General features: G+C 46.8%; 3 protein-coding genes and 1 long non-coding RNA gene across 9 annotated transcripts in view; 2 read left to right on the top strand and 2 right to left on the bottom strand.

Moving 5' to 3' along the window:
• The window catches only part of SYTL3 (synaptotagmin like 3), a 97,319-nt gene extending 94,268 nt beyond the window's left edge, over positions 1–3,051 (bottom strand). For 2 of the 3 annotated variants that reach the window (XM_049654518.1, XM_049654522.1), the window contains exon 1: positions 2,665–3,049. The gene's annotated coding sequence lies outside the window, so the exon portion shown is untranslated. Of the gene's footprint in view, positions 1–2,664 lie in introns of all 3 variants that reach the window. The other variant, XM_049654521.1, reaches the window with a different exon arrangement.
• A 2,735-nt stretch (positions 3,052–5,786) lies between these two features.
• DYNLT1 (dynein light chain Tctex-type 1) lies at positions 5,787–13,751 on the top strand. The gene is made up of 5 exons (XM_049654517.1): positions 5,787–5,884; positions 8,776–8,817; positions 12,257–12,380; positions 12,758–12,835; positions 13,349–13,751. Exons 1-5 carry the CDS (start codon positions 5,858–5,860, stop codon positions 13,417–13,419), a joined length of 342 nt encoding a protein of 113 aa, XP_049510474.1. The 5' UTR covers positions 5,787–5,857; the 3' UTR covers positions 13,420–13,751.
• Positions 13,752–14,346: 595 nt separating this feature from the next.
• The window catches only part of TMEM181 (transmembrane protein 181), a 52,883-nt gene continuing 39,797 nt past the window's right edge, over positions 14,347–27,432 (bottom strand). For both annotated transcript variants that reach the window (XM_049654515.1, XM_049654514.1), the window contains 8 exons: positions 27,301–27,392; positions 26,046–26,103; positions 23,627–23,729; positions 22,971–23,022; positions 20,706–20,788; positions 19,531–19,620; positions 18,084–18,150; positions 14,347–17,672 (listed from right to left, as the gene is read on the bottom strand). In XM_049654515.1, the coding sequence (XP_049510472.1) occupies positions 17,594–17,672; positions 18,084–18,150; positions 19,531–19,620; positions 20,706–20,788; positions 22,971–23,022; positions 23,627–23,729; positions 26,046–26,103; positions 27,301–27,392 (624 nt within the window). In that variant the 3' untranslated portion in view covers positions 14,347–17,593. The remainder of the gene's footprint in view (positions 17,673–18,083; positions 18,151–19,530; positions 19,621–20,705; positions 20,789–22,970; positions 23,023–23,626; positions 23,730–26,045; positions 26,104–27,300; positions 27,393–27,432) is intronic.
• Positions 20,969–22,974, top strand: LOC125939005 (uncharacterized). Of its 3 annotated transcripts, none has more exons than XR_007462888.1 (4): positions 20,969–21,182; positions 21,642–21,916; positions 22,448–22,536; positions 22,772–22,974. It is a non-coding gene; the product is annotated as an uncharacterized LOC125939005 (long non-coding RNA). The 3 variants fall into 3 exon arrangements; XR_007462889.1 differs by lacking the exon at positions 22,448–22,536 and adding an exon at positions 22,166–22,410; XR_007462890.1 differs by having other exon boundaries at positions 21,580–21,916.

Below are 27,432 nucleotides of genomic sequence, written 5' to 3'. Positions count from 1 at the left end.
TGATTGATTTATAGAAGTTCTTTATATATTCAGGATATGAGTCCTTTGTCAGGTATTTACATTACATATATCTTCTCCCACTCTGTGGACTTGTTTTTCCATTCCCTTAGTGGGCTCTTTTGAGGGTCTCAGACTCACCTTTGGGGATGAAGTAGTGTGAACTCTAACTGAATGATCAGGCAAGTCAGATGATCCCTGAAAATAAGGTGCACTGTGTGGCCTTGGGAGTCACTAGATACCTCTGAACACTACTGGGCCTCAGTTTCCTCAACTGTAAATGAGGTTCACTTTGATCATCCCTCCGGCTCCTCAGTTCTGAAATCTCATTCTTCTGCGGCCTGAGGATGATGACCTGAGATGGTACATTCCATCAGGGGAGGAGCAGGGCTGGGAGGGTGGGTGGTAACGGGCTGTGAAGGATAGTGGGCTGCGACAAGAGGCAAGAGTGAATTAAGAGGGCAAGCTCTGGGGTGAGACAGACAGATCAGAGTGACCTTGAGCAAACCATCTGGCCTTCCAGAGCCATTTCCTGGTGAAGGCCACAGGCTTCCCTCTTCGTTTTACAGTTCATTCTGTTTATTCACAGATATTTATTATGTATTTGTTATATCAGGCCCTGCCATAGTGACTGTGGTTGAGGACCACTGGCCTAAGAAGATCTTTAGTAAATAATAACTGTTATCTGTTTAATAGTAATTTTACTATTTGTAGCATAAGACACTAAGTGAATCCATTTAGGAATATTTGGAAGAAAATGTTTTTGGAATGAGGGTACCCTATGATATTTATTTCCAAAGTAGGTGTATTACTTAGCTAGGGGCTGCTGTAACAAATACTCGTGTGGCTTAAACAACAGAAATTCATCTTCTCATAATTCTGGAGTCTAGAAGTTTAAGATCAAGGTTTTGGTAGGATTGTTTTTTTTCTGGAAGCCTCTATCCTTGGCCTGTAGTTGGCCGTCTTGTCTTTGTGTCTTCACAAGAGCTCTCTGTGCCTGTCTGTGTCCTAATTTCTTCTTTTCTTTAATGTTTTTTATTTATTTTTGAGAGAGAGAGTGAGAGAGCAAGAAAGAGTGCTCAAGTTGGGGAGGGGCACAGAGACAGGGGACAGAAGATCCACAGCAGGCTCTGCACTGACAGCAGGGATGGAACTCACAGTGAGATCGTGACCTGAGCCAAAGTCAGACACTCAACCGACTGAGCCACCCAGGCACCCCTAATCTCTTCTTCTTAAAAGGACACAGTCATATTGGATTAAGGCCCACCCATATGACCTCATTTTAACTTGACTACTTATTTAAGGACCCCACCTCCAAATATACCTTATTTCCAAATACAGAATGTCACATTCTGAGGTACTGGGGGATTAGGGCTTCAACATATGATTTTGAGGAAGGACACTTCAGACCATAACAGCAGGATATAGTAAGAAAATACTAGAACTTCTATTTATATTTAATTTTTAAAGCTAAAACTTAGACTGGATGGATGTTTAATGAATGGATTCACCATTGAATATATCACCATGGGAATAAACATAACTTTGAGATACAAGATCAAAAATTGTTCCTGCTAGGGGGGCAAAATTAAAGAAGTCTGGAGACCACTGGCCTAAGGCCTTGGGCTGCAGTGGATAGCACGGAAGGGTGGAGAAAGGTGGGTGTTGAGAGGCACCTGACTGGCTTGGTTGGTGGCGCCTGATCTTGATCTTGATCTTGCAGTTGTAAGTTCGAGCCCCACATTGGGTATAGAGATTACTTAAAAATAAAATCTTTTAAAAAACAAAAATATGGGTGTGGAAATTGAGCAGGTATTGATTAGATCACATCTAAAAAAAGAGCGAGGTGACACAGGGCTGGCCTGGGGCTTAGACCAGAGTAGCCCTGGAAGGGGACAGTGCCAGGATTGGTGCATGGGCAGGAGTCAGGCAAAGAGAGTGAACATGATAAATCATCAAGACACAACTCCCGAAGGCTCCGTGTGGTGGGTTGTAGCCCTCTTCTTCCGTAAGTGTCTGCCTGTAAACTCAGGGTGGTCGAGAGACTTGCTCTGGATGATGAAACGTGTGCAAAGGTGACCCCTGCCTCCTATGAGCCGCACCGTCCTAGCCAACACACGGGGTCACTGTTCCCTGTCCCTTCCCCTTCCCTCAATGATTCTGGCATCAGGCTGCTCCATCAGTCTGGTCCCAGTGTGGAGAAGACATAGGACAGAGCCATAACAGACCCCTAATGGTCACATAGTGTGGGTGACAAACACATCTTCGTTGTTATCAACCACCAAGAGTCTGGGGTCATTTGTTTCTGCAGCTAACCTAGCCTGTGCTGATATGGTGTAATTTTTCATACACACAGAACTGATCAAATATTTAAGAACTACTATAGCATAAAAATCAACCAGTCAGAGAAATGCCCGCTGGAGGCCCCTGCTATGCCCCAAGTTATCCTTTAGTTGTTGGATCTTGGGTATGGGGTCTCAAGGATGGGGTGGAGGGAGCCAGGATCAGGGGGAAGAAGGAGCCAAGGGGCCGGGAGCAGTAGCCATTTCCAGGTACGGAGGAATTTCAGTCCCACTTGCCTGTGCTTCCCCGCTGACAGCAGATCTAAGTATAGGTATCTCTTAAGTAATCTTGTTACCACATAATTTCTCAGCACAGGACTCTCACTTCAGGTATGTGTCAGCCACAAGTTTCTTTTCTTCTCCATTACGGCATCAAATTCCTCAGGCCCGAGTGTTTTGGCATTATCATCTTTGTCATCAAATGGGTATGATTCTCACTGGCCTGGCACGACTCCGTGGTCCATCTGAGTAACACACTCCTGGGCACAGAGAAAGGCAGGAAAACTCGAACATCCACAAGATTGGATGGTGAGGGGCTGCAGATCACACACAGCACTGCAAGACCCAACTGTGCCTGTTAATATTCTTTTTTTTCAGGTGACACGGCTAAGATTATGAGGTCAGCACTTGCTAAATAAAGGCACTGGCAAGGCCAATCCCTACTTTAAAGAGTTTGTGTTTAAGGGACTTGACTCGAGGGGCACCTGGATGGCTCAGTTGGTTAAGCGTCGACTTTGGCTCAGGTCATGATCGCACTGTGGGTTTGTTTGAGCCCCGCGTCAGGCTCTGTGCTGACAGCTCAGACTCTGGAGCCTGCTTCGGATTCTGTGTCTCCTTCTCTCTCTGCTCCTCCCCTGCTCGCGCTTTGTCTCTCTCCCTCTCTCAAAAAAATAAACGTTAAAAAAAGTTTTTTTAAAGGGCCTGGGTTCACAGGAAGAGAGCACGCGGCATCTGCAAGCCCACAGCTAATCCCCACATTGAGAAACAAACCAGAGATTCGTTCCACTGGCTTGCTGCACAGAAGCTAAACATTCTAAACTACAGCTGAATACCAGAGATGAATGAGCATCTATGAGCCGGTGTGCTTATACTTCAGTACTTATGATGGACACTCACTCTTCGCAGATTGAGGGTGCTGGACACGGCAGCTAGTGAACAGCCAATGCCGTAGTGATTTTATTCCTCGGCCCTATGGCCTGTCTGCCAATTGGGCGGCATATAATAGCATAGGACATAGCATTTTTCAAAGCACTGCAACACCACTGAGCACAGAGAATTCACGTCCTCCTGTTTACAGAAAATGTTCTTAACATTTTCCCAGAGATCATATCTTAGTAAACTCTGTAGCCTCGACTCCAGCTCAGAGGCTGACACAAAGTGAATGTTCAATGTACGTGTGTTGAACAGGTGAACGAACTGCTCTAAAGAGAAACAGCCCAATTTATCCATTTCTGAGGCACAATGTGCATATGGCAAGATTGTTTAATGAATGTTCTTTGATAGTTAAAATTGGAGAGCAGTACCCAGTGCATATGAGATAAAGTCATGTAAAATTTTTTTAAAATTCAGGGGCGCCTGGGTGGCTCAGTCGGTTAAGGGGCTGACTCTTCCGCTCAGGTCATGATCTCGCGGTTTGTGGGTTCGAGCCCTGCATGTCAGCACAGAGACTGCTTGGGATTCTGTCTCTCACTCTCTCGGCACCTCCCCTGCTTGCTCTCTATCTCTCTCTCAAAATAAATAAAAATAAAGTCAAAAAACTTTTTAAATTAGCCTGTACATGTTTTCTGTGGATTTCTGCACGTGCTGAGTTTCAATGACACTGTAACTTAAAGTCTAGGCATTACTAATGCACCATCCCAGCAGCCGTTTAGAACACTCCGTTGAATTAGGAAGTTCCTAAAAGGCTGTGGAGCAACCTCTAGAAGATGCCCCAAACCACACAGCACTCAAATACAGATGTCCACTCAGAACCTGTTCACTCTGCTTTGCACATGATTCTAAGACACTCACCTGATTTCAAGGACATAGCAAGACCAGAAAAAGACCTGGTCTCCAGGTCCACAGAAGAGCAGCGAGAGCCAATCAGGAAACAGTGAAGAGACCCGTTTGGCTGAGGAGCGTGGCGGCGCTAAGAGCCCAGAACCCGGCAGGCAGAAGGACTCCTAAAATGGGATCTCAGGTGAAGCTGGGAATGTCGGGAAGCCAGATAAAGACATGTCAGAATTAGAACCACGTGTGAGGCACAAAGGCTGAAACACTGGGACAGGTGACTCGAAGCCAGATAATAGGAAGGGAATGAATAGCAAAGGAAAATACAGTTAGCTGAGGTCAGGTGTCTAGGGCAGAGCAGCCTTGCGTGTCTCACCGCTGGGATCTCTGCTCACCAGCCCTCTGCCTCCGGCAAGGGAGCAGATAATCGCATCTTTTTTCACTCCGCAGCCCTCTGCAGTGGCCGTGAGGCAAAACGGATGACCCTGGGGAAATCATTCGTTCGTTCGTTCATTCATTTATTCATTCAGTCAATTGTAATTATATACCTACTTGTGCCAGGCATAATGGAAGGGGTAGGGGGTAGTGCATCAGTGAATAAAATGGCTTCTGCCTGCCTGGAACTTAGATTCATAGGGTAGAAACAAAGGTTTCTGACGGATTGAAAGTGAGCTCTGTAGCTTAATTCTACTATATCTCAAGGGCTTGTGGTCAGTGCTTCCTGGGGGGATGGAAAGTGGGTTTCAGCAACTGCACTTTAGAGAGGTAAGAAGTGATAGCCTGATTTCCAGGACATAGCAAGACCAGAAAAAACAGCCCCCCAAATCAAAGATCTTAGCCACAAAGTACATGCAAACAAGTGCCCAAACACTCCAGTCTTTCTTGGAAAGTACTGTACAATTACTAATTTTCAGAAAGACCCCTGTATACAAGTGTCTATTTAGGTCAGTTTGGTTAAAGCAGCCAGGAAGTGTGCAGCATTTCACAAAATTTTCAACCCAGAATGGCTTTTTTTTTTTTTATTGGTACTTAAAAAAAAAAAACAACTCATTTATGTGGAAAATTTACCTCCCTAAAACAGGGTTTCGTTCAGAGCTGAAGTTTCCTAATCCTGGATCTCCAGGAAGAATGTAACTAGTTTCTCAGCTGCTCATCATTCATATTCAGAAATCCCTTTGCAGTGTATTACAGGATGTCCGAATCCATTTGAACATTAAAATTAATCCATACAGCACAAGCTGGAGGGAAGGTCCGGACGACTCTTCCTCTCGGAATGGCTTTTGTACATTTGTTTTGTTGTAGTTGCTGCCAGGCTACCTCGCGGGTTCCCACGGAAACCACCCTGGGGAAGACGGGAGGAGGGGCCGATCCCGAGTCCCCAGCCCCGCTAGCCGGGCGTGGGAGGGGCCCTGGAGCTGCGCCGGCCCGCAGGGAAGGCTGGGCGAGGCACGAGCCTGAGGGGCGGAGCCTGAGTGCGCCTGCGCGGTGCGCGCTACTCAGGGAGGCGGAGGCGACGTGCAGGAGGAAAGATGGAAGACTACCAGGCTGCCGACGAGGTAACCGCCGGGTCAGCAACAGGAAGGGTGGAGGCCGAGAGCCCCGGGCGCGGGTGGGCGGCGGCAGCCAAGGGCGTGTGTGGGCACCCGGGCCGCGTCTGGACGTGGGCAGCGGCAGTCCGAGGTGCAGGCTGACGGCACCGGCCACCTGCCGAGCGCTTCGCGGTGACCCCCGGCCCGGCCTGCTCTGGGCGTCGTCACCCTGCCCGGGGGGGCGGGGCGCGGCAGGGGCTCCCCGCGCGGCGGCGTGAGCCCCGTCGTTCTTCCGGGAGGGGCCCGCAGCCCTGGGACTTCTCCCTGCGGCCGGGAACACCCCGCCGCGCCTCTCCCGTCTCGGGGCGTCCCCGGGTGTCCCCGGGGCGCGTCCCACGCCCGCCCCACGTCCCGGGCCAGCCCGGTGCCCGCCGCGCCCCTGGCCCAGCCCCGCCCCGAACCTGGCCCCGCGCCGGCCCACCACGCCCCCGAACCGCTCCACGCCCGCGGCCCAGCCGCGCCCCCAGACCTTGCTCCACGCCGGCAGGGCCGCCGGGAGAGTGGTATCACTAGCTCCCTTTATTCCGTGGTGCAGACCCCCCACCCTAGATTAGGTGCTCCACGTCCATGGGTGGGGAAGGCTGAGGGCCGCCGCGTGTGCGTCTGCTGTTGTAACTGAAGACTACAGAGTGACATATATGCGTGACACGCACGTCCAGTCACATCTTCTAAGTTCCTTCAGTAATGGATTTGATGCACCTGCAAAATGCGGAAGCGCACAGGAGGAGAGCCTGCCTTTGTCTTCCGTTCCGCACCTTGTTCTTCAGTGTGGTGCTTACATCCACCGTGGCCACCATCCCTTAGGTTTCATTTTGAGTTTGAGATGTCAGTATGATAACTCCTACTTGGGAAAAATAATCTCTTCTTGCCTCAATGAAGAAGCAGCAGGGTAAAGCACACAATTATTTGCCAAGCAGAAGACATTCTAACAGCGGGCTGGTAACATGGCTTTCCTTCAGTTTAACATGCATTCAGGGACTATAGCTGATGGATGCTACTATTATAGAAAAATATTTGCCCATTTTCTTCCTGCTAAGTAATAATTCTTGCTGCCCATTTTCTCCTTGCTAAGTAGTAATTCTTGTTGAAATAGAGTCCTACAGATTATGCAGCCTGTCAAAAATAAAAACGATAGATGAATTTGGTAAGGTTTGCTATTTTACCATTTTTGAAACTTAGTTTAAGCAGGGATGTTTAGAGGGGGAAAAAATTCTAATGCTTGTACCATGCGACTTGGCAGCACAATCCTGTGTTTCAGTGCTGGTAAAAAACCAAGTGGATCCATGGTGCGCAAGCAGCTAGCAAAGGAAAAGCTTTTCCCTGTAAACTCATGTAGGAAAATGGCTCATATTATAGGAATATCTATAAAACTTTAAAAACGGAAATGACCCTGTAAGAGAAATCTCTTAATACTGGCATTTCAATTCTGGCTCTCCCACCAATGAGGTGGCTAAGTGACTTCATTATTCCAGATCTCACTTACAGATCTGAGGATTGAAGGGGCTGAACAGAGCATGTGTTTTACAGGAGATAAAGCCCTAGGCCCTTGCATGATAAGAGGGCAACTTCTTCCTAGTAGGCGTGCCTTAGGTATTTACTAATGGATGCCAGTCCTAACAGCTTCTGAACTAAGCCTTTTCTGCATATCCTCTAATTTCATGTAAATATCTGGACCTTTGTAAGACTATTCTCAACTCCTTGTTCCTATTTCTTGTAGAAGTTGAAATTGCCCAGTGGATTCTGTACAACTGCTCTACTTTTCCACTGAATCTCCACTGAAATGCCCCTCAACCTTTTCCATATTTTAGCAATGTGGATAGTCACACAGGGATTTTCCTGTATGGTTTAGGATCACTGAAGTCCCCTGGAAGGATCCTTTAAATCTCAAGAAGTCATTTAACCTGTAAGATAGTGCAAATTTTCATTCATTTGGTGAGTTGGCTTTGTCTCCCAAGTATGCCTTCTGAGCAGAGCAAGTGAGAGGGCTTCAAGGCAGTCTGCTCGTGATCCTCCTGGAAAGAAAGGGGCATTGCTCAGACGGGGCCACAGTGGACAGCGTCCCAGCTGGGAGGGAAACTCACTGCCAAAAGCAGGGTGCTCTGACTTTATTCCACCAGGATTCACAATGACTAAGGGCCTCGGGCTGCCCTCTAGAAGGAATGTCCAGAGCTCAGTATTGTTCCCAGGATTCAGACAGAACCTTGTACCCATTCAAATGTACAGTATGTGTAAAGAAAACCCATTTGTAAACTCTGCCTCTAGATTACTGCAGCAGCCCAGCTCATCCTGACACACCTGTGGAAAACAGCTGTGCTAGCAGCTGGTTTTGTAGTCTTGAGGTAGGACAGCATTGAGAAGAAAACATAATTATCAGAAATAGTTTAATCATTGTACTTTATCACTAATGGTGGTTAAAAACAGAAACAGAAATGTCTTAAGTGTCAAACCTCCTAATGAGTTTGATCAGGCAGAGTGTTCACTAATGTAAACAAAAATCAAGTCAGTCAGTAAACTTTTGTAATTGTTAATGATCCCAGCAGCCAGTTGAAATGGCTAGAGAGACTGAATCTAAAGTGGAGTCAGTCTTTTGGACCATGGCATGATTAAAACAAAGCAAAAACCTTTAAATTATATACATTGTCTAGACTCCTGACTGTACCAGCTCTGCGATTCTAGAAGAGCCACTTGGTGTTTCTGAGCCTCATTGTAGTGTTTTCCTTGGTAAAATGAACAATCTAGTTCAGTTATTTCTAAGTCTTCATTTCTAAATTATGTTCATTACCTAAATTTGCATTAATCAGTGCAGTGGAAACAGATCTTTTAAAGCCATGAAACTTAACTAATTTTCTTCCTTACAGACTGCTTTTGTTGTTGATGAAGTGAGCAACATTGTAAAAGAGGTAAGAGGAAAGATGCTTATTTTTTAAATGTTGATTAACGGCTTTATGAGTAAAATAACGTGTTTTAAATACTGTCTTGGAATTGTTTCAGCTGAGCCTGTGTGTTTTGGCATTTAAAATAACAGTTTTTACGTCAGTGAATATGTAGATCAGAATTACTCCCATATTATGTAAATTACATATTTTAAACCAGACAGGAAACTGTATGTACTGACATTATTATTGAATGTTACTAAGGTTTGATTCTATAACCTTTTAGCATAAAAGACTCCTGTCATGGTATACAAATAAATGTTTCTGGTGTTGAATAAAGAGTATGTAAAAAAAAAATGAGTAACTTCCAGTTACTTAAGACCTGGTGATCCAGTTGGGGCTTACCTGCTTATTTTTCGTATATTCCTAAACTACCTATTTTATCATTATTGACCATGCCCCAGTGGATGCATGGAAGACAGTGGATGACAGTGGAAGACAAAATAGGGTATTTGTTCTTCATTCATTTAAAAAATACATTGCAAGGGGGCATTAGGGACCAACCTTCAAGGACTTTACAGTATGGGGCAGGGGAAGGCAGGCACCTGTCAATCATACTGGGAATTGTAAACTTGCATTCCCTGTGTGGTAACTGCTATAGCAAGTGGTGCTCTGAAGGATTTGACCCATCTGGTGAGTTCGGAGCTAGAATCTGGAGAATGAGTAGGAGTGGTGTTAACTCTGCAAGAAGAGGGGGTAGACGTTCCAGGCATTACACGTGTTCAAAGGCCCTGTGGTGGGACTGTGCTTGGTATGTTTGAGGGACTGAAGTGAGGCTGATGGGGCTGTAGTGCAGAGCACTGGGGGAGCCTGGGGCAGGAATGAGGCCAGAAAGCTATTCCTAGTCTCCTTCCCTTCCTGTGTAAATTGAGACCAGACTGAAGCCATTGGCCAGGAGAAAGCCATTAGATGACTGAAGTTTAACAGTCTCAGTTGAGGGGCGCCTGTGTGGCTCAGTTGGTTGGATGGCCAACTTCGGCCCAGGTCATGGTCACGCTTCGTGGGTTCGAGCCCCGCATCGGGCTCTGTAGCTCAGAGCCTGGAGCCTGCTTCAGATTCTGTGTCTCCCTCTCTCTCTGCCCTCCCACCCTCCCCCCAATACTCTGTCTCTTTCTCTCAAAAGTAAATATTAAAAAAAAAAATTTAAAAATAGTACCAGTTGAGATAGTGTAATGGGGAATTGACTCTAATGCAAACAGATTACTAACGAACGCCAGAATAATGAAGAATCACAACCTATTTTCGTGACCCAACACCAAAAAGCAGAATGTCGTCGTCCTACCATGTACATTATTCACCGTCCCACGTGATCTCCTGGTGGTCGTGCAGGATCTGTAGTGGTGTGCTTTTCACGGTTTTCCTACACATGATGTTTCTTACGGAACACGGGTGGGGGGAGCCACACCAGACCTGTTGACACGTGGGGCTGGCTTGTTGTGAAGTCCCCTTTGCTCTCGCTGGTTTTCGGCCTCCTCTTAGACTCTACTGCCTGCAGCAGGTATGGTTAAAAGTAGACCTTCCCAGGCCCCGTGGAGGCCTGAAGTAATATCCTGTAGTACCTTCATGTGGTCACCGGCCCCGACAGCTTTTTCACCCCTGGCAGTAGGTTAATTCTTCACTTGAGCTATTTTAAGGATTGGGTAGTAATAAATTTGGGTGCGTCCAAAAGTGGAGTTTTCCTCCTCCCTGAAAAACACTGAATTCCAAAGGGTATGTGGACAGTTGCCAGAGTTGAGCTTGAGTGGTGCCTCCCCCTTTCTTTGACCAATGTCCAGATCTTCTAACAACCAGGTCCCCTTAAACCAGGAGTGCCTATCTCCCAGTCCCATTTTATGCTACGAGCTGGGGAGGGGGGCAGAACATGTCAGGATGAGAAGGAGTTAGGACAATGGTGGGGGCAAGATGTAGAGGAAGGCCGGGTGCTACATGTGGGGTGTTTCATGTCACCACTCAGAGTCCCGGGACAGACAGGTAGAAACCAGGGTGGGACTTAGGTAGCTCTTTGTTCCTCAAAAGCAAGATCACTGAGCTTATGTTCCAGACAATAGACCCTATTCCGTCTCCAATGTGCACAGCTCTGAGCCCAGGACTGTTTTTTTCTGCTTCTCTGAGGACAGAACTGGGCCCTCGCCAAATGTTTACATTCTATCTAGGTCACAACTGTCATCAGAACTCGGGTTTCTGGTTTCCAGCACAGCAAGTTAGAAAAGGGGTAGAGAAGGAAGTGGCTTAGAGGCAGGCACACTGGCAACCAACGTAAAAGGCCCAGAAAATCTTCAGATGGTAATAGCCTGACTACAGACTTGCAGCCTCACTACACAGCAAGAGTAGGGGCAAGCGGCCATATGTATTCCTGAATACAGACATACATACATAACATGAGCCCGCACCGGGATGCAACACAGAAAAAGACCAGGAATTTCAGATAGAGAAATTCATCATAAACTTAAAATAATTTTTATAATATATAGGGGTCTTTCTTTTGTAATCTGAAAAGTGTACTTCTGTGTTAATATAGTTCCAGAAGATGCTGGATAAAGGAAGTTTTTTTTTAAATTTTTTTTAACGTTTATTTATTTTTGAGACAGAGAGAGAGAGAGCATGAACAGGGGAGGGGCAGAGAGAGAGGGAGACACAGAATCCGAAACAGGCTCCAGGCTCTGAGCTGTCAGCACAGAGCCCGACGTGGGGCTTGAACTCACGGACCGTGAGATCATGACCTGAGCCGAAGTCGGACGCTCAACCGACCGAGCCACCCAGGTACCCCTAAAGGAAGTATTTTTGAATACATGATTATTTGGATAGGTTTGTGCATTGAGTTGTACAGACAACCCATATAAAGTCTTATATCTACTATATTTTTAAGAAAGGAACAGGCAAGGGCCCCTGGGTGGCTCAGTTGGTTGAGCATCCGACTCTTTGATTTTGGCTCAGGTCATGATCCCAGGGTTGTGGGATCGAGCCCCACTTCAGGCTCTGTGCTGAGTGTGGAGCCTGATTTTCTCTCACTCTGCCCCTATCCCCCGTTTGCATGCTCCCTCACTCACTCTCTCTCTCAAAAAAAAAAAAAAAAAAGGACAAAGGGAAATATTTTCTAGCCTCAGTAGGAAAAGTATTGATTATCTCCAAGTACTAACTGCAACAGTAAACATTAAATTCAGTCAAAATGTGTTTAAAATTTGACAGACTCTATATAAGTGTGGATTTTTAAAAATGAATATAAACCTTAATGAAATAGAACACTGATAAGCAAAGGATGTATTTGCACAAGAGTCCTCATGGTGATGAATAAGCTTACGTTTCAGGTAGATTGTATTTTAGCAGTTCTTAGGGTGATGAACTCAGTACTACCTGGAAGGTGTTGGCTGTGTTCTGCCAGCAGTGACCTCTGTCCTTTGTGTTCTAGGCTATAGAAAGTGCAATCGGTGGCAACGCCTATCAGCACAGCAAAGTGAACCAGTGGACCACAAACGTAGTCGAACAGACTTTAAGCCAACTCACCAAGCTGGGCAAGCCATTTAAATACATCGGTAATGCATTTTTGCTTCTCATATATATTGTCGGTGGTTCTTTAAATACTGATGAGAGGCACGTGTGGCAGTGTGGTGTCTGACCTCGAAGTTCCCAGTAGCAGTTGGTCGCGGTGTCGTGTGCATTACCACCCGCCTGGCTGGAACAGTTGCAGGGCGCATGGCACAGGATTTCCCAGCATTGCAGATCAGCTACTTTAGAACAGGCATGTGGTGAAGGAATGGGAAGGGTGTGATGTGTCACTGTCATAGGACCAATCTACCCTGATAATATTTATCGTGCACATCAACCACGTGATCTGCATGTATATGCCCAGAGTAGGCTAAAGTAGGGTTGCCAAGTGTATCTCTCTAATAAAACTTTGTTTTAATTGAAGTGACCTGTGTAATTATGCAGAAGAACGGAGCAGGGTTACACACGGCAAGTTCCTGCTTCTGGGACAGCTCTACGGACGGTATGGTTTTCCCTGTGTTTTGTGAAGGCTTGTCGTGGGCTTTTCTTTTCCCTGAAGGCCTTGAGGCGCCTCCTTGATCCTGTTGAGATCTAGATCATTCAGAGCAGTATTTTGTGAAATGTGTGCTTGGACATTTCCCGTGTTTGAATGCATGCTTATTAGTGGCGCCTGGGTGACTCAGTCAATTAAGCATCGGACATCGGCTCAGGTCATGATCTCGTGGCTCGTGAATTCGAGCCCCACGTCGGGCTCTGTGCTGACAGCTCAGAGCCTGGAGCCTGTTTCAGATTCTGTGTCTCCCTCTCTCTCTGCCCCTCCCCTGCTTGCGTTCTGTCTCTCTCTCTCAAAACAAATTTTTTGAATGCATGCTTATTATTAGACTCACCTTTAACACATTTCCTAGAAGAGACTTACTGGCTTTCTTTCTTTGTGTGCCGTGAAGAAAGGTGACAAGTCAGACTAGCGAGCCCCCGTCTTCCCGAGTTGAGTGACGCTGTGCCTTCTTCCCCACAGGCAGCTGCACTGTGCGGTGGGAGAACAAGACCATGTACTGCATCGTCAGCGCCTTCGGGCTGTCCATCTGAGCCGCGGCCGACCCTCCGCTCCGCTCCCGGCCCTCCGGGAGGCCGGTGAACACCTTTCTCGTCCTCCTTCAGCGTGGTTCTTGGGGCGCTCTCCAGATGGAGAGAAAAGCCAAAGGCTGGCCCTGTTCTGCGAACAGCACCCCCAGGTCCGAGGACTTGCCATCCCAGGCAGTCAGGCCTCTGCTGCCACTCGTCTTAACTATTTCTTTTCAAAGGTGCTAAAAACTGAAATCTGCTAGTTTGAAACTTTCTCTACTCTTCTGAATGATTCAGATACACTAATTTTCCACACTTTGTACTTTGGTTAGAGTAATAAATTATTCCAATTTAAAGTCTGTGCTTTTCTTCATAGTCTAAATAACACCACAAATGAATTCTTTCAATGTCATTAGTGACTTTAGAGTCTAAAACTGCAAAAACAAAAAAGGAAAAGTTACAGTTTGGCTTTAGTCTTCTCAGTACAATGATTTGCTGCTTTTACCCACAGGACCAGGATTCCACTGGCTTCTGGGAGTGGGTGAGCTGGTTCCTACTCCAGCCAGAGAGCTCTGGTCCCCACATGCTGCCCAGTCTCCATTTTTCAGTAGCAATCAATCACCAAAAACATGTTTTAGTACATCCAGGCTTCCAAGATGCTTTCATAACATTCATTTTGTGTCCACAATTAGACCATTATTTATAAGTCAGTAAACGTGTTTGGAGGTTATCTGATTTAAAATCTTATCCAAGTAAGGGGAGGGGTGGGCCCCAAGCCTCAGTCTGTGACCTCCTCTCAGTGCTCATCCACAGGCACATTCGCACTGTAATAAAGACAGGCTTCTATATCCGCTTGCTGAAATGAAAAAAGCTCTCCTTTTGTCCCTGAAGCACTCATGTCTGAATGGCCAAATTAAGTCCACACACAAGAGCAAATACATCACATATAAATAAGGACCGAATGTTTCAAATTTATTAACATTTACCAGAAAGGCAGTCTCAGAATGAAGCCATTCCCAAAGTGTAAGTTTGCCATAAACAAACATTTATTCACTTTTGATTGATTACAATGATCATTCTGTGATCAGGTGTTACTGTGCTCACTGACACAGTTCCAAGACCTAATACATAGTTCGTTCTTCTGAGCTTAAAGTTGTTTTTATTTTATAAATATTTACAGGCTTTTTGTAAAAAGGCGGTTTTCAGTAGCAGAAAATTCTGTGTTTCATTGTGTGGTATTATAGTTACCAGTATATCTAAAACCTGTCAGGTCAACATGAACAGGATAACAAGATGTCACAGACGAAAGCGACTTCCCTTTGGCCTGGGGAAAAGATTAACATCTTTTTTTTCCAAAAGTCTAACCTCTAAGGCAACTGGTTTCTAAAATCCTCAAAATACATAAATATTCTCTAGTGACTTAAGTATGTACTAGCTATCTCTTGTCATCCTGTCTATGAGCTCCCGTGGTTTACCCTGTGAGAAGGATTCCAGGAAACCAGTCACTGACCACACCGTAACCCATTTAACAACTGTACCTTCAGTAAATAGTTCAGGAAATACTTGAGGCTGGTGACATTTGTCTTGTAACCTGCCCATTTAGTGGGCTGGGTTTACATAGTGTATCTTAACTTTTATTGCAATCTGTAATTATGTACAGGAACAATCTTACAAACCTTGAATATATTTTATATATCCCCTTCTCTAGCCTTTCAAATGGGGCTTAAGAGAGAGAAAACTGCATCACTTCACTGCTGTAATGATTTAATAATAAATCAAGCAGACCTATTACCCACATGGATAATGATGCTCTCCCTAGGGAAACTGAAATACCAACAGGCACCTTCCAGATTCCCCTAGACTGGACCAGTATAAAAAATTATCCCAAAGATGATGTTATACAAGCCATTACCATGCAAGAACTGAAGTCAGCCCTCTGAATTTATAATTTAAGTTTGCAAAACTTTGATACTCTCCAAAGAAAAAAAAAAAATTTTCTTGCTACTGCCGAAAGTTTCCGGCAGACTTTAGTGTTTGAACCTAATATCTACGGCATATATAATACATGCTAAATGCTATATACTTTAAGCAAATTTTTACATGGAGTGTGTAACTTGTTGATACATATGATGCACCAGAGATCCAAAATGCACGATTTAACAAAGAACCATTTTCCCTTTAAGTACTTACTTTTATACCTTTTTTGTCTCCAACTTAGTTATAAAAAGTAAATAAATACTCCCATATTTTCATTTCATTGACTTGATACCATGAAGACTCAAGTATGAAGATATCAGTCATCAGTTTATAATTATACTACAGGACAAAGACAAGGTTTAAAAAGTTCTAACGTGTATGGCTAAATGCCTCAAGTAGTTTACTGATAAATAACAGCATTCCAAATTATGGACAGTTATTTTATAATGATTAAAACCTGTAAACTATATCACATACTAGAATACATTAATCAGTCCAAGTAAGTTTTCATCAATTTACATAAAATTATTTATAGTTAGTAGAAGAAAAATTTGGTAACAGAAAAGTTTTTCCAATACCACTGAATACAATAAAAAAAAAAGAAATCACACCATTGAAAATGTAAAAACCATGTAAACTCGAATTACCCTTGCAATAATACGGTCGTTTTAATTCAAACTTTCATATTTACAGGGTTTTAAAAACAAATTTAAATGGAATCCATATTAAAGGTACGTTATCACTAAAGTTTAAATTAAACACAAAGAGGTAAAGTCATAATGAATAGTCTCTCGTGAACCTCTATAAGGTTCCAGCATTGTCTAAAGTGAAATCCGATTTTTAGCTTGGTAATCTAAGAGTTAATGCATAGATGAAGAAAATGTAGGTACTGTTTGCAGAGCCGAACAATCCTATCCTGTGCCATGCCATCAATCAGGATGTTAGCAATGATCGTATGTCAACAGTTCAAGACAGACATTATTGTGCGTGTCAAAGGAAAAGCAAAGGAGGTATCTGTACCAGACTTCTACACTTAGTCTCTGACAAAAAGGAACTGGCAACTCTCCAGGGCCTTCTGCGATGCCACAGATTCAGACAACTTTTCTTTTCCAGAGCAAGCCATCATCTTCCCAGGCCACTGTATGAGGCCGAGAGGGTGGGGCATGATTCCCATCAAGTGACCTTCTACCCAAAGATGTGCTTCCTTCCACAAGTCATCAAAAATGTTTTACTTTCTTTCATCTAGGTTCCAAATGAGGAACTGAAAAACCTTTCTTCAGTAAAGAAACTATAATATTTTATCCATCCTTTGTTTAGCTTTTATGAAAAAAATAAAGTTCCACAGGGTGTCATCTTTAATGGAGTTGTAGAAACTACAGCCCATGGGAACTGTAATGGATACCCTCTTCCCCACCCCAATCACAGCAACATCCGTTCATATACATGTAACCCTCACATACACACACGTGTGTACACAGGCCCTTGGAAAACTGTATGGTAGCAAGACCTCTCCCAACAAGAGCTGGCACTTGTCAATTTTCTTACCCTTTCCTTATGAAGCTCACCCAGTCCTCCTCAGAAGCCCACAATGCCAGTTCCGCCCCCGGGGGGCAGGGTGGGGGGCGGGCAGTGAAGGGCTAGAACCGGCTCGCCCACCATTTCTCTAGTGAGACATGACACAAATTTCACACAACAGACAAGTTACGAGTCACTTAACATGCGTGGTCATCCAGAGCGCTGGCCACTCAGGCTGCCCTCATGAGACAGGCACAAAAATAGGTTTCCCTTAGAGTTTAAAAAGGGTCGAAACTGGTACAGGGCAGAGAAAAAAGGAAGAGAGAGAGAACGTCACCATGTTGACAACTTCATTCATAAGGGCTTTCCGTGGACTTGGAGTTAGCAAATTATTAAAAAAAAACAAAAAACCTACTAAAAACAGGAGTAATTTCCTCCTCACCACTAAAAACAAACCCTTTCTCATCTGAAACCCTTGAAAAAGGATTTGCCTGTTCACACTTTTCATCAGCACCTCTCTTCCCAAACGAATGTAGCCACTCTAACAATAAATTTGGCCCAATGTTTAAATTTATCCTTGGTTTTGGTTTTCCTTTCAAAAATACGTAAACAAGTAAGGACCGGGAAATCTCTGCTCACGACACAAGCCTGAACACCAGCAGGAGCACGGAGGGCCAGGAAGCGGTGCTGCAGGACAGCCGGAGGCTCAGTCACTCTCAGACCCCTCCTTGTACTGCGCCCGGATGGCCCGGCCGTTCTGCAGAGGCATCTCTTCATAGTCACTCCTGTCACAAAAGAGACCTTTGAAGCCACTCGGCTTTTGACAGCTCCTCATTTATTCTCCTCTTCCACACTGACATGCCATTCTAGCAAGAACACATTCATAGTTCTGTGCTCCCCATTTCTATAGCCAACTGCCCCCGCCTGCCCCCCCCCCCCCCCCAAGCACCAGGGCTCAACGTCAGAACGAACAGTTCCTCCTGTGGTCACCACTCGTGGTAAGTGTTCAAAAAAAGGAATGCCACTCCATCTAGTCAGAACAATGTGAAAACAGAAAACCATGGAATCACATGACACTCCCAGGTAAAAGAAAGGTCATAATGCCTTGAAAATCATTTTAGGATTGTTAACACCTGTTCCGTACACCCAGGCCGAGTGCTCACTATAGCCCAGCTTTCAGAGAGGCAGTGACTTACCCATAGATCACATCATCGTCGGAGTCGTTCAGCATGGAGAATGCAGGGTTGTCCTTCAGCTGGGACTCTGAAAACCAACAAAGAGCATTTTCATGCATGAGCCTAGGGAGGCAGGATGCTACAGAAAAAGGACAGGAGTAGAAAGGGCTGGATTCAAATCCCAGCTTCCAACATTTATTATCTATGTGACCTGAACAAATCTCGCCTCCCCAGCGTGCTTTCTCATGTACAAGCCAGGGGCAGCATCGCCACTGGGCAGGCCACCGGGCAGACCGACTGGTGGAAGCACCGGGAGAAAAGAGGCACCAGGGGAGCCCTCGGACAGGAGCTGCAACCCGGCTACTTTCTCCCAAGTCCGCACAGGGAGCAGGGGCGGAAAATGCCCAGGAGACCAGAGGTGCCTGTCCTCCCTCCCACCCTTGGGAAGCAAGCCTCTGTCTGGTTTCTTCACCTCAAATGGGAGTAACTGCATCTTCATCATAAAGATGCTGTGAGGCTCAAACAAGACCTTTTCATGAAGGCGCTTTGAGAGCTCACACAACATGAAAGTCAGGTGGTGGTCCCGAAAGGCTATCTCCCTGCCCACATTCCAGGAGGTTCTCATCCTTCTCATTGCCTGTATGAGAGTTTAGTTCTTCTTTGGGGTGGGGGGGGAGCTTGAGCCAAGGCACCTTGGCTTTCCTTGAATGGCCATGGCACTGGTCTCCAACAGACTTGACTTCATATGGGCTAAGACCCACTAACTATGTAATAACACAGCACATACCATGTTCTAACGCCTCAGAGCTCACGCTGCAACTGACCTCGTGTCTCTCTCTGCCAAACAGTCATGGTGCCCATCCCAATGTTTACAGCAACACTATCAGCAATAGTCAAAGTATGGAAAGAGCCCAAATGTCCACCGATGGATGAATGAAGAAGATGTGGTGTCTATATATACAATGCAGTATTACTCAGCAAACAAAAAGAATGAAATCTTGCCATTTGCAACTATGTGGATGGAACTAGAGAGTATTATGCTAAGCGAAATAAGTCAGTCAGATAAAGACCAGTATCATACAGTTTCACTCATATGAGGACTTTAAGATACAAAACAGATGAACATAAGGGAAGGGAAGCATAAATAATATAAAACAGGGAGGGGGATAAAACATGAGACTATTAAACATAGAGAACAAATAGAGGGTTGCTGGAGGGGTTTGGCGGGGGATAGGCCAAATGGGTAAGGGGCTTAAGGAATCTAGTCCTGAAATCATTGTTGCACCATGTGCTAACTAACTTGGATTAAATTATAAAAAATAAATAAATTACAGAATGAATGAATGAATGAATGAATGAATGAATAAATAAGAGTCCCAGTGCCCAGCACTAACAGGGGACCCAGGAGGTGGGTCCTGAACTTCTGTGAAGCTATCTGGCCAGCGTCCTGGCCCCAGGGGAGGCTTACCATACAGGGCGTTCTTCGATGGAGAATACACAAAGGCCAAAGTGTAGAGGTAAAAGTTCAACAAGCCATAGAAAGATAAGAATTCAGCTGGTGATACCGGTTAAGGGAAATAAGCAGCCCCGAACACTGCGTATTCAGTTGGCGTCTTTGCTTTCAGTCTGGCTGCCTCCGTCCAACCACCCGCAGTCCTTGCTACTGCTAACCAGCAGTGAGTACCTCAGTGCTGCACAGCCCAGACGGCAGGAAGCCACAGGGCAAGCCCACAGCTGGACGTTACAATAACCTTTCAAGGTCACCTGTGAACAACAGGTGCACCGTGCTGTCTTCTTTCCATGGAAACCTCTGGAGGTGGCGGGACCAAAGGGCAGGAAGGCCACGCATGCATATGGGTAAACCAAGACTGAAAGGAAGAACGGGAAACAGTTTCTCGAACCAGTTTCTCTTCGCCTTCTCTGCATTACGGACTCCTCTGATAAAACTTTAGTGTGAAATTCGGTCACTGAAGTTTGACAAACCCTGCATGAACTCTAAGGATGTACAAAGGCCCAGGGGAAGAACCTGAGATACAAGGGATGAAAACTCCAAAGCGCCCCCTGATGGATGCCATCACAGAAAGGGAGGGGAGGGTGCGGCAAGAACACTAAAGCTGCCAGACAGCCGAAGGGTTTAGCTCGGAGCCCAGGAGCCCACCCCATGGCCCCAGGCACATTGGGAGCCGGGACTTCTGAGCCCTTTCTGGGGACACAGGCTTAAACCGCCCTAATCTCCACCACCTGTGGACACTGCAGCTGGACACACCCCAGTGATGGGGACAGAGGACTCTCCCATCAGGCTCAGTCTCCCTCAGTGCTCTGCGGGCAGAAGCGGGCACCGGGATTGAGGCGAGGCTCTGGATGGAGCCTGGGTTCCTAAAGAATCCCCAGCAGGCGGACAGGAGAGCAGGGTGGCGGGGAGAGCAGCTGGGGAGCGGGAGTCCCTTGGGACAGCTTGGCCCTGCTGGGCCTGGGCCGCTGCCCGCAGGGGAGGGCAGGGGAGGGCGGTGGCGGGGCCGCAGCACACAGGGCACCACAGCGCAGGGGCCCGCCTCTTCTTCACGTTTGCAGACCTAACACGCCAACCACTCCACGCTGAGCGTGTTCCTGAAGGCCGGCGGCCGCCTCCCATTGAAAGGATATAATTCTGGTAGTGAGTTGACAGTTCAGCTACAAAATTGTCTTGTAATACTTGCGCTCCAAACCTTAAATAAAGGATGACGATGCTGGAAAAAAGGGGGTAGGGACAGTAAGCAAAAACACACGAGGAAGTGGCACTAGCTTCCCAGAGCTCCTTCCACTCACCCAATTCACACCGTCCATTCGCTACAAGGTCTGCACGGCCCGAGTGCGCGCGCACGCACGCGCCCACACGCACCCGAACACGCGCACACGCACGCGCACACCAACCCTGCCTTGGCTGGGGTAGAAGCGGCTAACGTCGACACAGGCCGCGTCGCAGCCTCGCCTCGGGGTCGGAAGCGCCCGCCGCGTCCTCCTTCCCTTCTCGAGCCGCCTTCGAGGACGCTTCCCAGACGGGTCCCCACAGCAGACGACAGCGCCCGGAGGGGAGCCCACGGCTCCTCAGCACGCACCCCTCCTCCGCGCGGGGTTCTCACGGTGAGGCGGCGCCGCACCCCTGTGCGCACACCCCACACCCCACACCCCACACCCCACACCCGTCTTCGGCCGCGCGCGCCACCACCGAAGGTCCTGACACGGAGCTCCGCAGCCTCCGAACCCGCTCCCCTGCGCTCGTCTCCCCTCCCCGCGGCCCGTCCTCCACTGGGAGCCTGACTGATCGCTGACAATCTAAGCCTTCACCTCAGGGCTTCCACCCTTCCAAAGGGTTCCCATCACCGAGAACAAACTGGGACTCCTCATGGCGGCCCGCGGACCCTGCCCTGACCTCTCCGTCTCCGGTGGCCTCTTTCCCTCCCGGCCTCCCCTCTTGCGATATCTCCTCTCCTTCTCCTCCCCAAGCCACTGGCTGTCCCCAGCGCCCATGTATTTCCAGGGCTCATCGTCAGGGCTCCGTCACCTCCTCAGAGAGACGTTCTCTCCCCTCCCCACCTGCAGCACAGCCTCTCCTGCCATCATCACATCTGTTTTCACGACGGGACTGCTATTTACTTGTCACCGTCTTCCTCCCCTGGAGTAGAACCACCACCATCGGGAGGAACATGTCTGCCCGCTGACCAGGGAGCAGACACTCGGTACAGGTCTGCTGGGCAAATAAACGAATCCCCTTGAACCTGTATGAAGAAAGACTATGAGGGCATAACAGCTTCTAAGACTCCTCGGAGGGCACTGCAAGTATCCCACTCCTGACCTGTGGACTGGGTAGCAGGAGGGTAAGGATTGGGGGGGGGGGGCAAGGGTGTGTGTGTGAGAGGGTTAGAGTGTGTGTGAGAGTGTGTGTGTGACTGTGTGAGAGGTGTGTGAGGAGTATGGGTAGGTGTTGAAGGACGTGAGGGTGTGTGAGAGAGCGCGTGTGTGAGACAGGGGGTGTGTGAGAGGAGGCATGTGAGAGGTGGGAGACAACACACGCACCAAGAGATGAAGAGGGCCCGCCTGCGTGATACGGGCACTGCTGTTTTCAGGCAAACGCAAATTCTGAAGGATCTCACTTGGAAGCCCACGCTGAGTTCACGCAGTGTGATGAGTGACGTGCACAACCCGGGAAAGGGAAGGGACGCAGGTGCCCACAGGAGTCTGCCTGCTCAAGCAGCCGGGGACCTCAGCGCCTCCTTGCAAAGCTGGCCTCTCAGAGCCCATGTGGCTCGGGCCAAAGAAGAGGGCTGGCTGCCATTTATTTGCCACCCAAACAACCAAGAGAGAAAAGCAGGTAACTAGATTTCTTTCCCTCTGGATTTTGATTTTAGCAGAAAGAGACAAACCACAAACGACCGAACAATGATCTGGCATTGATTCACACGGACAACTGGGTCACCTGGGCCTTCGTAGTCTCCAGGTACAGTATCCCTTCCTGTCGGGGCCACCACATGGGGTTCAAGGACACCTATGGTACTCAGTCCTCTACTTAGAGCACCAAAAGGATGCCAGGTGCCAAGTACATGCGTGGTGTTCTAATTCTTTAACCTGAGTTGCTCTGTGGCTGATCCACCTACATGGTGACATCAGAGCAAGTAGTGAGCTCCCCCAGCACTGGACCGGCTGGGTTCAAGTCAACGTTCTTCATTCCCCAGGGCACAATCAACACAACTGTACTCGCTCCACCACTGTGCACACTCAGCGCCTGCCCTGGGCAAGAGGCTCTCTGACCCAGTGAATATGTTTGGCTAGAAATGCCCTAAAGTTAACTTTGTAAAAGGGGGAGAAAGATATTCATGGTAGGAAAATAAAATTCACGGTTTTGTTTCTTTCAAAAAAATAAAGTCTTCTTACCTAATGACAAGTACTACAAAAGTCAATGCAGTCAAAAATTTTAACCTGAGATCTGAAAAAGAAATAAATACCCCATTAAACCACATTGGAAGTAAATTTCATTTTCAGCTCAGAGACCTTAAAAATAAAAACAAAAATAAACAAAGCCTCCTGAACAAAACCTCTCCTCCATCTGGACTTTAAGCCTGTGTGTACCTGAAGCCCAGAAGAAATGCTATCCCACCTCCCAGAGAGACCATGGCCATTATTATTTGGTTGTGACAGATTGAAGGAAAGGATCCTATGAGATCAGGTGAGTTGCCCGGATTCAGGACCAGGAAAACCACAATGGCCACCTCCTCTATATAGGTATGATTCTGGAAGGATCCAGGCAGCTCCAAAGCCACAATGGCACCCAGGGCCCCAGGTGGCTTCTACCCCACAGGCCTCCCTTCAGTGCTGGCCTAAGGCACTGTCCAAAAGGCTCACAGTTACCCAGTCAGCCCTGATACCAGACCTCCCCAGGGACCAAAGGCACTGGTCTCTAGCCTGAGGGAATGCGATGGGTCCCCATGCAGGTCAGGCCTCCTGCTGGGTGGACTCTGGCCACTCCTCCCACCATGTGAGGTCAACTCCTGGCTCACCTTGCCCTGGGCAATTTGTGATGTGGCACTTACCTACATAAGGCATGTGACGTAGCTCGGAACAGGCCCGCACTATCAAGAACAAAAGGTATAAAATATACATAGCTGCCACCACCATGAAGAAAACTTTCATTCCCTAGAACGACACAAGATGGGCAATCGAATAAGAACAGGGTGCTCAGTGCTGCTCCTCTTTCCAATACCACCACAAGCAGGAAAACCAAACATTTTTAAAAGGAGCCTAGAATCCTGAAGGTCACTCCGTAACACAGAACAAGGATGTGTTCCCACCACTGTGACTTCCTTATCCAGACCCAGCCTCTCACCCTATCTGTGAGCACGGGTGGCTCACCTGGGTGGGCATCCCCAGCCCTCGTTCATCAGATGAGCAAGAATCCAAGCTCCTTCCATGACACATGGAAAGCTCCTAGCACAGGGCCTGGGACGTAGCAGGTGCTCAATACACTAGTGCTGGGTCTTCAGCTTTTTTCAGCTTCCTAGAAGTCTCTGGTTTCCAGTGTTTTCTCTAGTAACAGACGTAGGTCACTGATTGAGAAGGGGACAGGTGACAGCTGCCTTGCTCAAGTCGTTCTAAGTGCTGGCCATGTGCTTTGAATTCCTGGTCAATTCAACCCACACAACAACTCTTTAAGACTGCAGCATTGCCCCCTTTTACAGAGGGAAACAGGCTGGGATGCTGCCCCCAGGACACAGGTTTTACCCCGAAGGCCATCCAGGGAGCTGGGCACACTGGCCCAGGTACTGACCCCAAGTGACCTCAGGCAAGACCTTTCACCGCCCTCAGTTTCCTCATATGAAAAATGAGGGGATTGGACCAGACAAAAGCTCCAATAACAGATTAGCATGAATTTATATTATTTCATCTAAATCTGGGGAATTATGCTCAACCTACAGCCCAGTATGTGATCCATCACTGGGGTCTGTAGAATCTTCATGAGAATGTGTCAAAGCCGCTCCTCCCTGTCCCTTCCTTTAGTGCCCTGCCCTCAGGGAGAAAAGGCTTCTCTGAAGCCCAGCCCCTCATACACAGGACCTCAAGCCTTCCTAGGGTGTGGGTGCCCTTCTCGAGCACAGCCCCCATTGAGTCTGCCCTGACTCAGGTCTCCTGCATGGCCTCCTCCCCCTGTGGCCCCACACAAGTCTGGAACAATTCCTCCCTTCCCTGGCCCAGAATGCCTCCTCTACTCTCCACTCCAGGTGCAGCCCCTCCCCACAAAAAACTTATTAAAGCATTATAAGGCTAAATAAAAGACAAAGAAAAAGGACAAAACACAAATAACTTGTAACTTGGGCCCACTGTATGTAAGGATACAGCTGTCAGGACACTGCACACTTGTCAATACTGGTCTGTACTTATTTCTAAGCTTTTTCTCCCTCACAAGGTCATGCATTCTTTGAGAGCAAGAATCATGGCACGTTGCTCAAAAGGCATTCATTGACTGACCTTCAAAACTCCTCAACTTCTAAATAATGGAATGGAAAGGCTACTGGCACTTCCTTGCTGAAATTCGATTAAGAATCAGGGCTTATTCTGTTTGCTATGACATGTGTAGTCTCAACACACATTATACATCTTTCAAGATACCATCATTCACTAAACCTCCCTCTTTCTCAGAGGCCATTCCCATAAAGAGCCACAGATTTTATCACTTCACAGGAAGCTCTGCAAAGCATCAGAGAAATGCTGGCTGTCACCAAGCTCAGAATCCAACTCTGTGCCTCTGGGATTGCCCTGCTGGAAACATCCCTCCTAGACTCCTCCCAGGGCTCCCTCTGCGGTGCCCTCCCCCCCCCCCCCCCCCCCCTCCGCCCCCCCCCCCCCCCCCAGCCCTATGCACATCCATACCCGGGCTGAGCAGCCAGCTGCGTCTGACAGGGGCTGCCCTGCAAGACATGAGGGATGCAGATAAACCTGGAGACTCAAGGGAAAGCCGCACTCAGGGCTGACTGCCATTTGTGAACCTCTGTGTAAAATAAAAACATAGGACCCCTTGTTCGAAAGTATAAAGAATTCTGGGTTGGCAAGAGCAGAGCATCACCCAGGGCGCTGGGCCCTGTGACTGCCCGGGTTGCACGCCTACAGAGCTGGCCTGGCCACATCATTCATTAGCTGGAAACCTTCCTCTATTTTAGAGAATTAAACAAACAAAAATGTCTTCTTAATTGTTCTACAATGCTCTTAAATCTGACACCTCTTCTGTGCCTCAACCATATACCAAGCAATGGAAGCAACAACTTTGTTTTTAAAAGCTTATTTTTTATACTATTCAAATACCTTTTTCCAAATTTTGCACCCATGAACCTTCTGCATTCTCCCCCAAAGTGCCAGCCAATGAGCTCATGTCCCCAACACAATTTAAGTTATGAAGTTCAGTAATTTTGAAAAACGGCATTTAAAAAAAACACACCAGGCATCATTAATAATTCTTACCTGAAAATTTCCTGTGTCAACTCGATATTGGTACATTGGATCGTGTAATTCATTAACTCTGAAAATACAATATTATAAAAAAGATCATAGATTAATAACTAGTACTTTCCATTTTATACTTTCACTTGGCTTTTTAAGAAACATTAACATAAACTCCTTGCTAACCAACAGTAAAAGATTTTTAAAAATAATCCTAAATTTATAAGAAACCCTAAATTTCACAATGAAAATGCATCTGGTGCTACTAAACTTAATTGTTTTCCCATAGTCATTAGTACTATGAGGCTGCAGTATTTTTCATTTCAAAGAAATCCCTATACTATTTCTCTTGCAAGGCCAAAAACTGTTTTAAGGCACCTTTTCAATGGCATTCATGGGCACTGAGAATAGCTGAGTACACAAAGAAAGTTATAAAAGTAAATACCAACTTCCATGCAACTCATTTTTTTTAAGTGTTTACTTATGTTTGAGAGCGAGAGTGTGCACAAGTAGGGAAGCGGGCAGAGAGATGGGGACAGAGGATCCAAAGCTGGCTCTGCACTGAGAGCAGAGAGCCTGATGTGGGCTCAAACTCATGAAATGTAAGATCGTGACCTCAGCTGAAGTCGGACGCTTAACCGACAGAGTCCCCTAGGCACCCCACCACGCAACTCATTTTAAAATGAAACTAGGTAGCTGAGGTGGCAGGCAGGGACGGGGAAGGGAGACGAGGTGGGCTGAGTGCTGTCATGGGCCATGAAGTCAGACGTGCCAAGTGCCAAAATCATACCCCTGAAATGGAACTCATTTCTATAGAAAATCCTACTTGGATGCATCAGGCTGTGCCCACATCAGGCTTCTACAGTGGTCCCAGTTTACAGGACAAAACTACTAATATCAACAAGCCTTGGGAGCTGGTGCAGGGATGGGAGTTTACAGATGTAAGCCCAAGGAGAAACTAAAGCTTCTGGCGGGCAGGGATGAGCCAGGACCCCTGAACGTCATTCCTAAAGACAATGTCTTTGCCACTTTGAAGGGGCAAGCTAAAATGACACATACTTTTTCATTTTCCAAACTAGACTATAAGGACTGTGTTACCTGACGTGACATTCAAGCAAAAATGAATCCTCAGGTCAAATCACACTATCCAGTCTTGATACCCTGGTGACAGATTCCTTTCCAGATGAGTTCACAAAATATAGTGAGACTGTGGACCTTTCCACCTTTGTCAAATCCTTCTCATGCCTGAAGTTTCACACATAACAAAATTACTCACGTCTGCCATATTCCTAGTGTAACAGAAGCCAACCACAATAGTCCAACAATGAAGAATTTAGGTAAATAGAAAGTCAAACACTTCCTTTCTCCCTAAAAATCAAAAAAAGTAAGAAATAAGTTAGTAATTCGA

The sequence above is a fragment of the Panthera uncia genome (genome assembly GCF_023721935.1).
Source record: "Panthera uncia isolate 11264 chromosome B2 unlocalized genomic scaffold, Puncia_PCG_1.0 HiC_scaffold_24, whole genome shotgun sequence".
NCBI classification, from domain to species: Eukaryota; Metazoa; Chordata; class Mammalia; order Carnivora; family Felidae; genus Panthera; species Panthera uncia.
Note: the sequence above shows the minus strand (reverse complement) of the source record. Positions and strands in the feature narration are given on the sequence as shown.

Excerpts from the sequence above, each read along its gene's own strand:
- DYNLT1 (XM_049654517.1), top strand. The coding sequence starts at position 5,858 with ATGGAAGACTACCAGGCTGCCGACGAG. Across the intron at positions 5,885-8,775 it reads ACTACCAGGCTGCCGACGAG|ACTGCTTTTGTTGTTGATGA; the intron begins GTAACCGCCGGG and ends TCTTCCTTACAG. Across the intron at positions 12,836-13,348 it reads CTGGGACAGCTCTACGGACG|GCAGCTGCACTGTGCGGTGG; the intron begins GTATGGTTTTCC and ends TCTTCCCCACAG.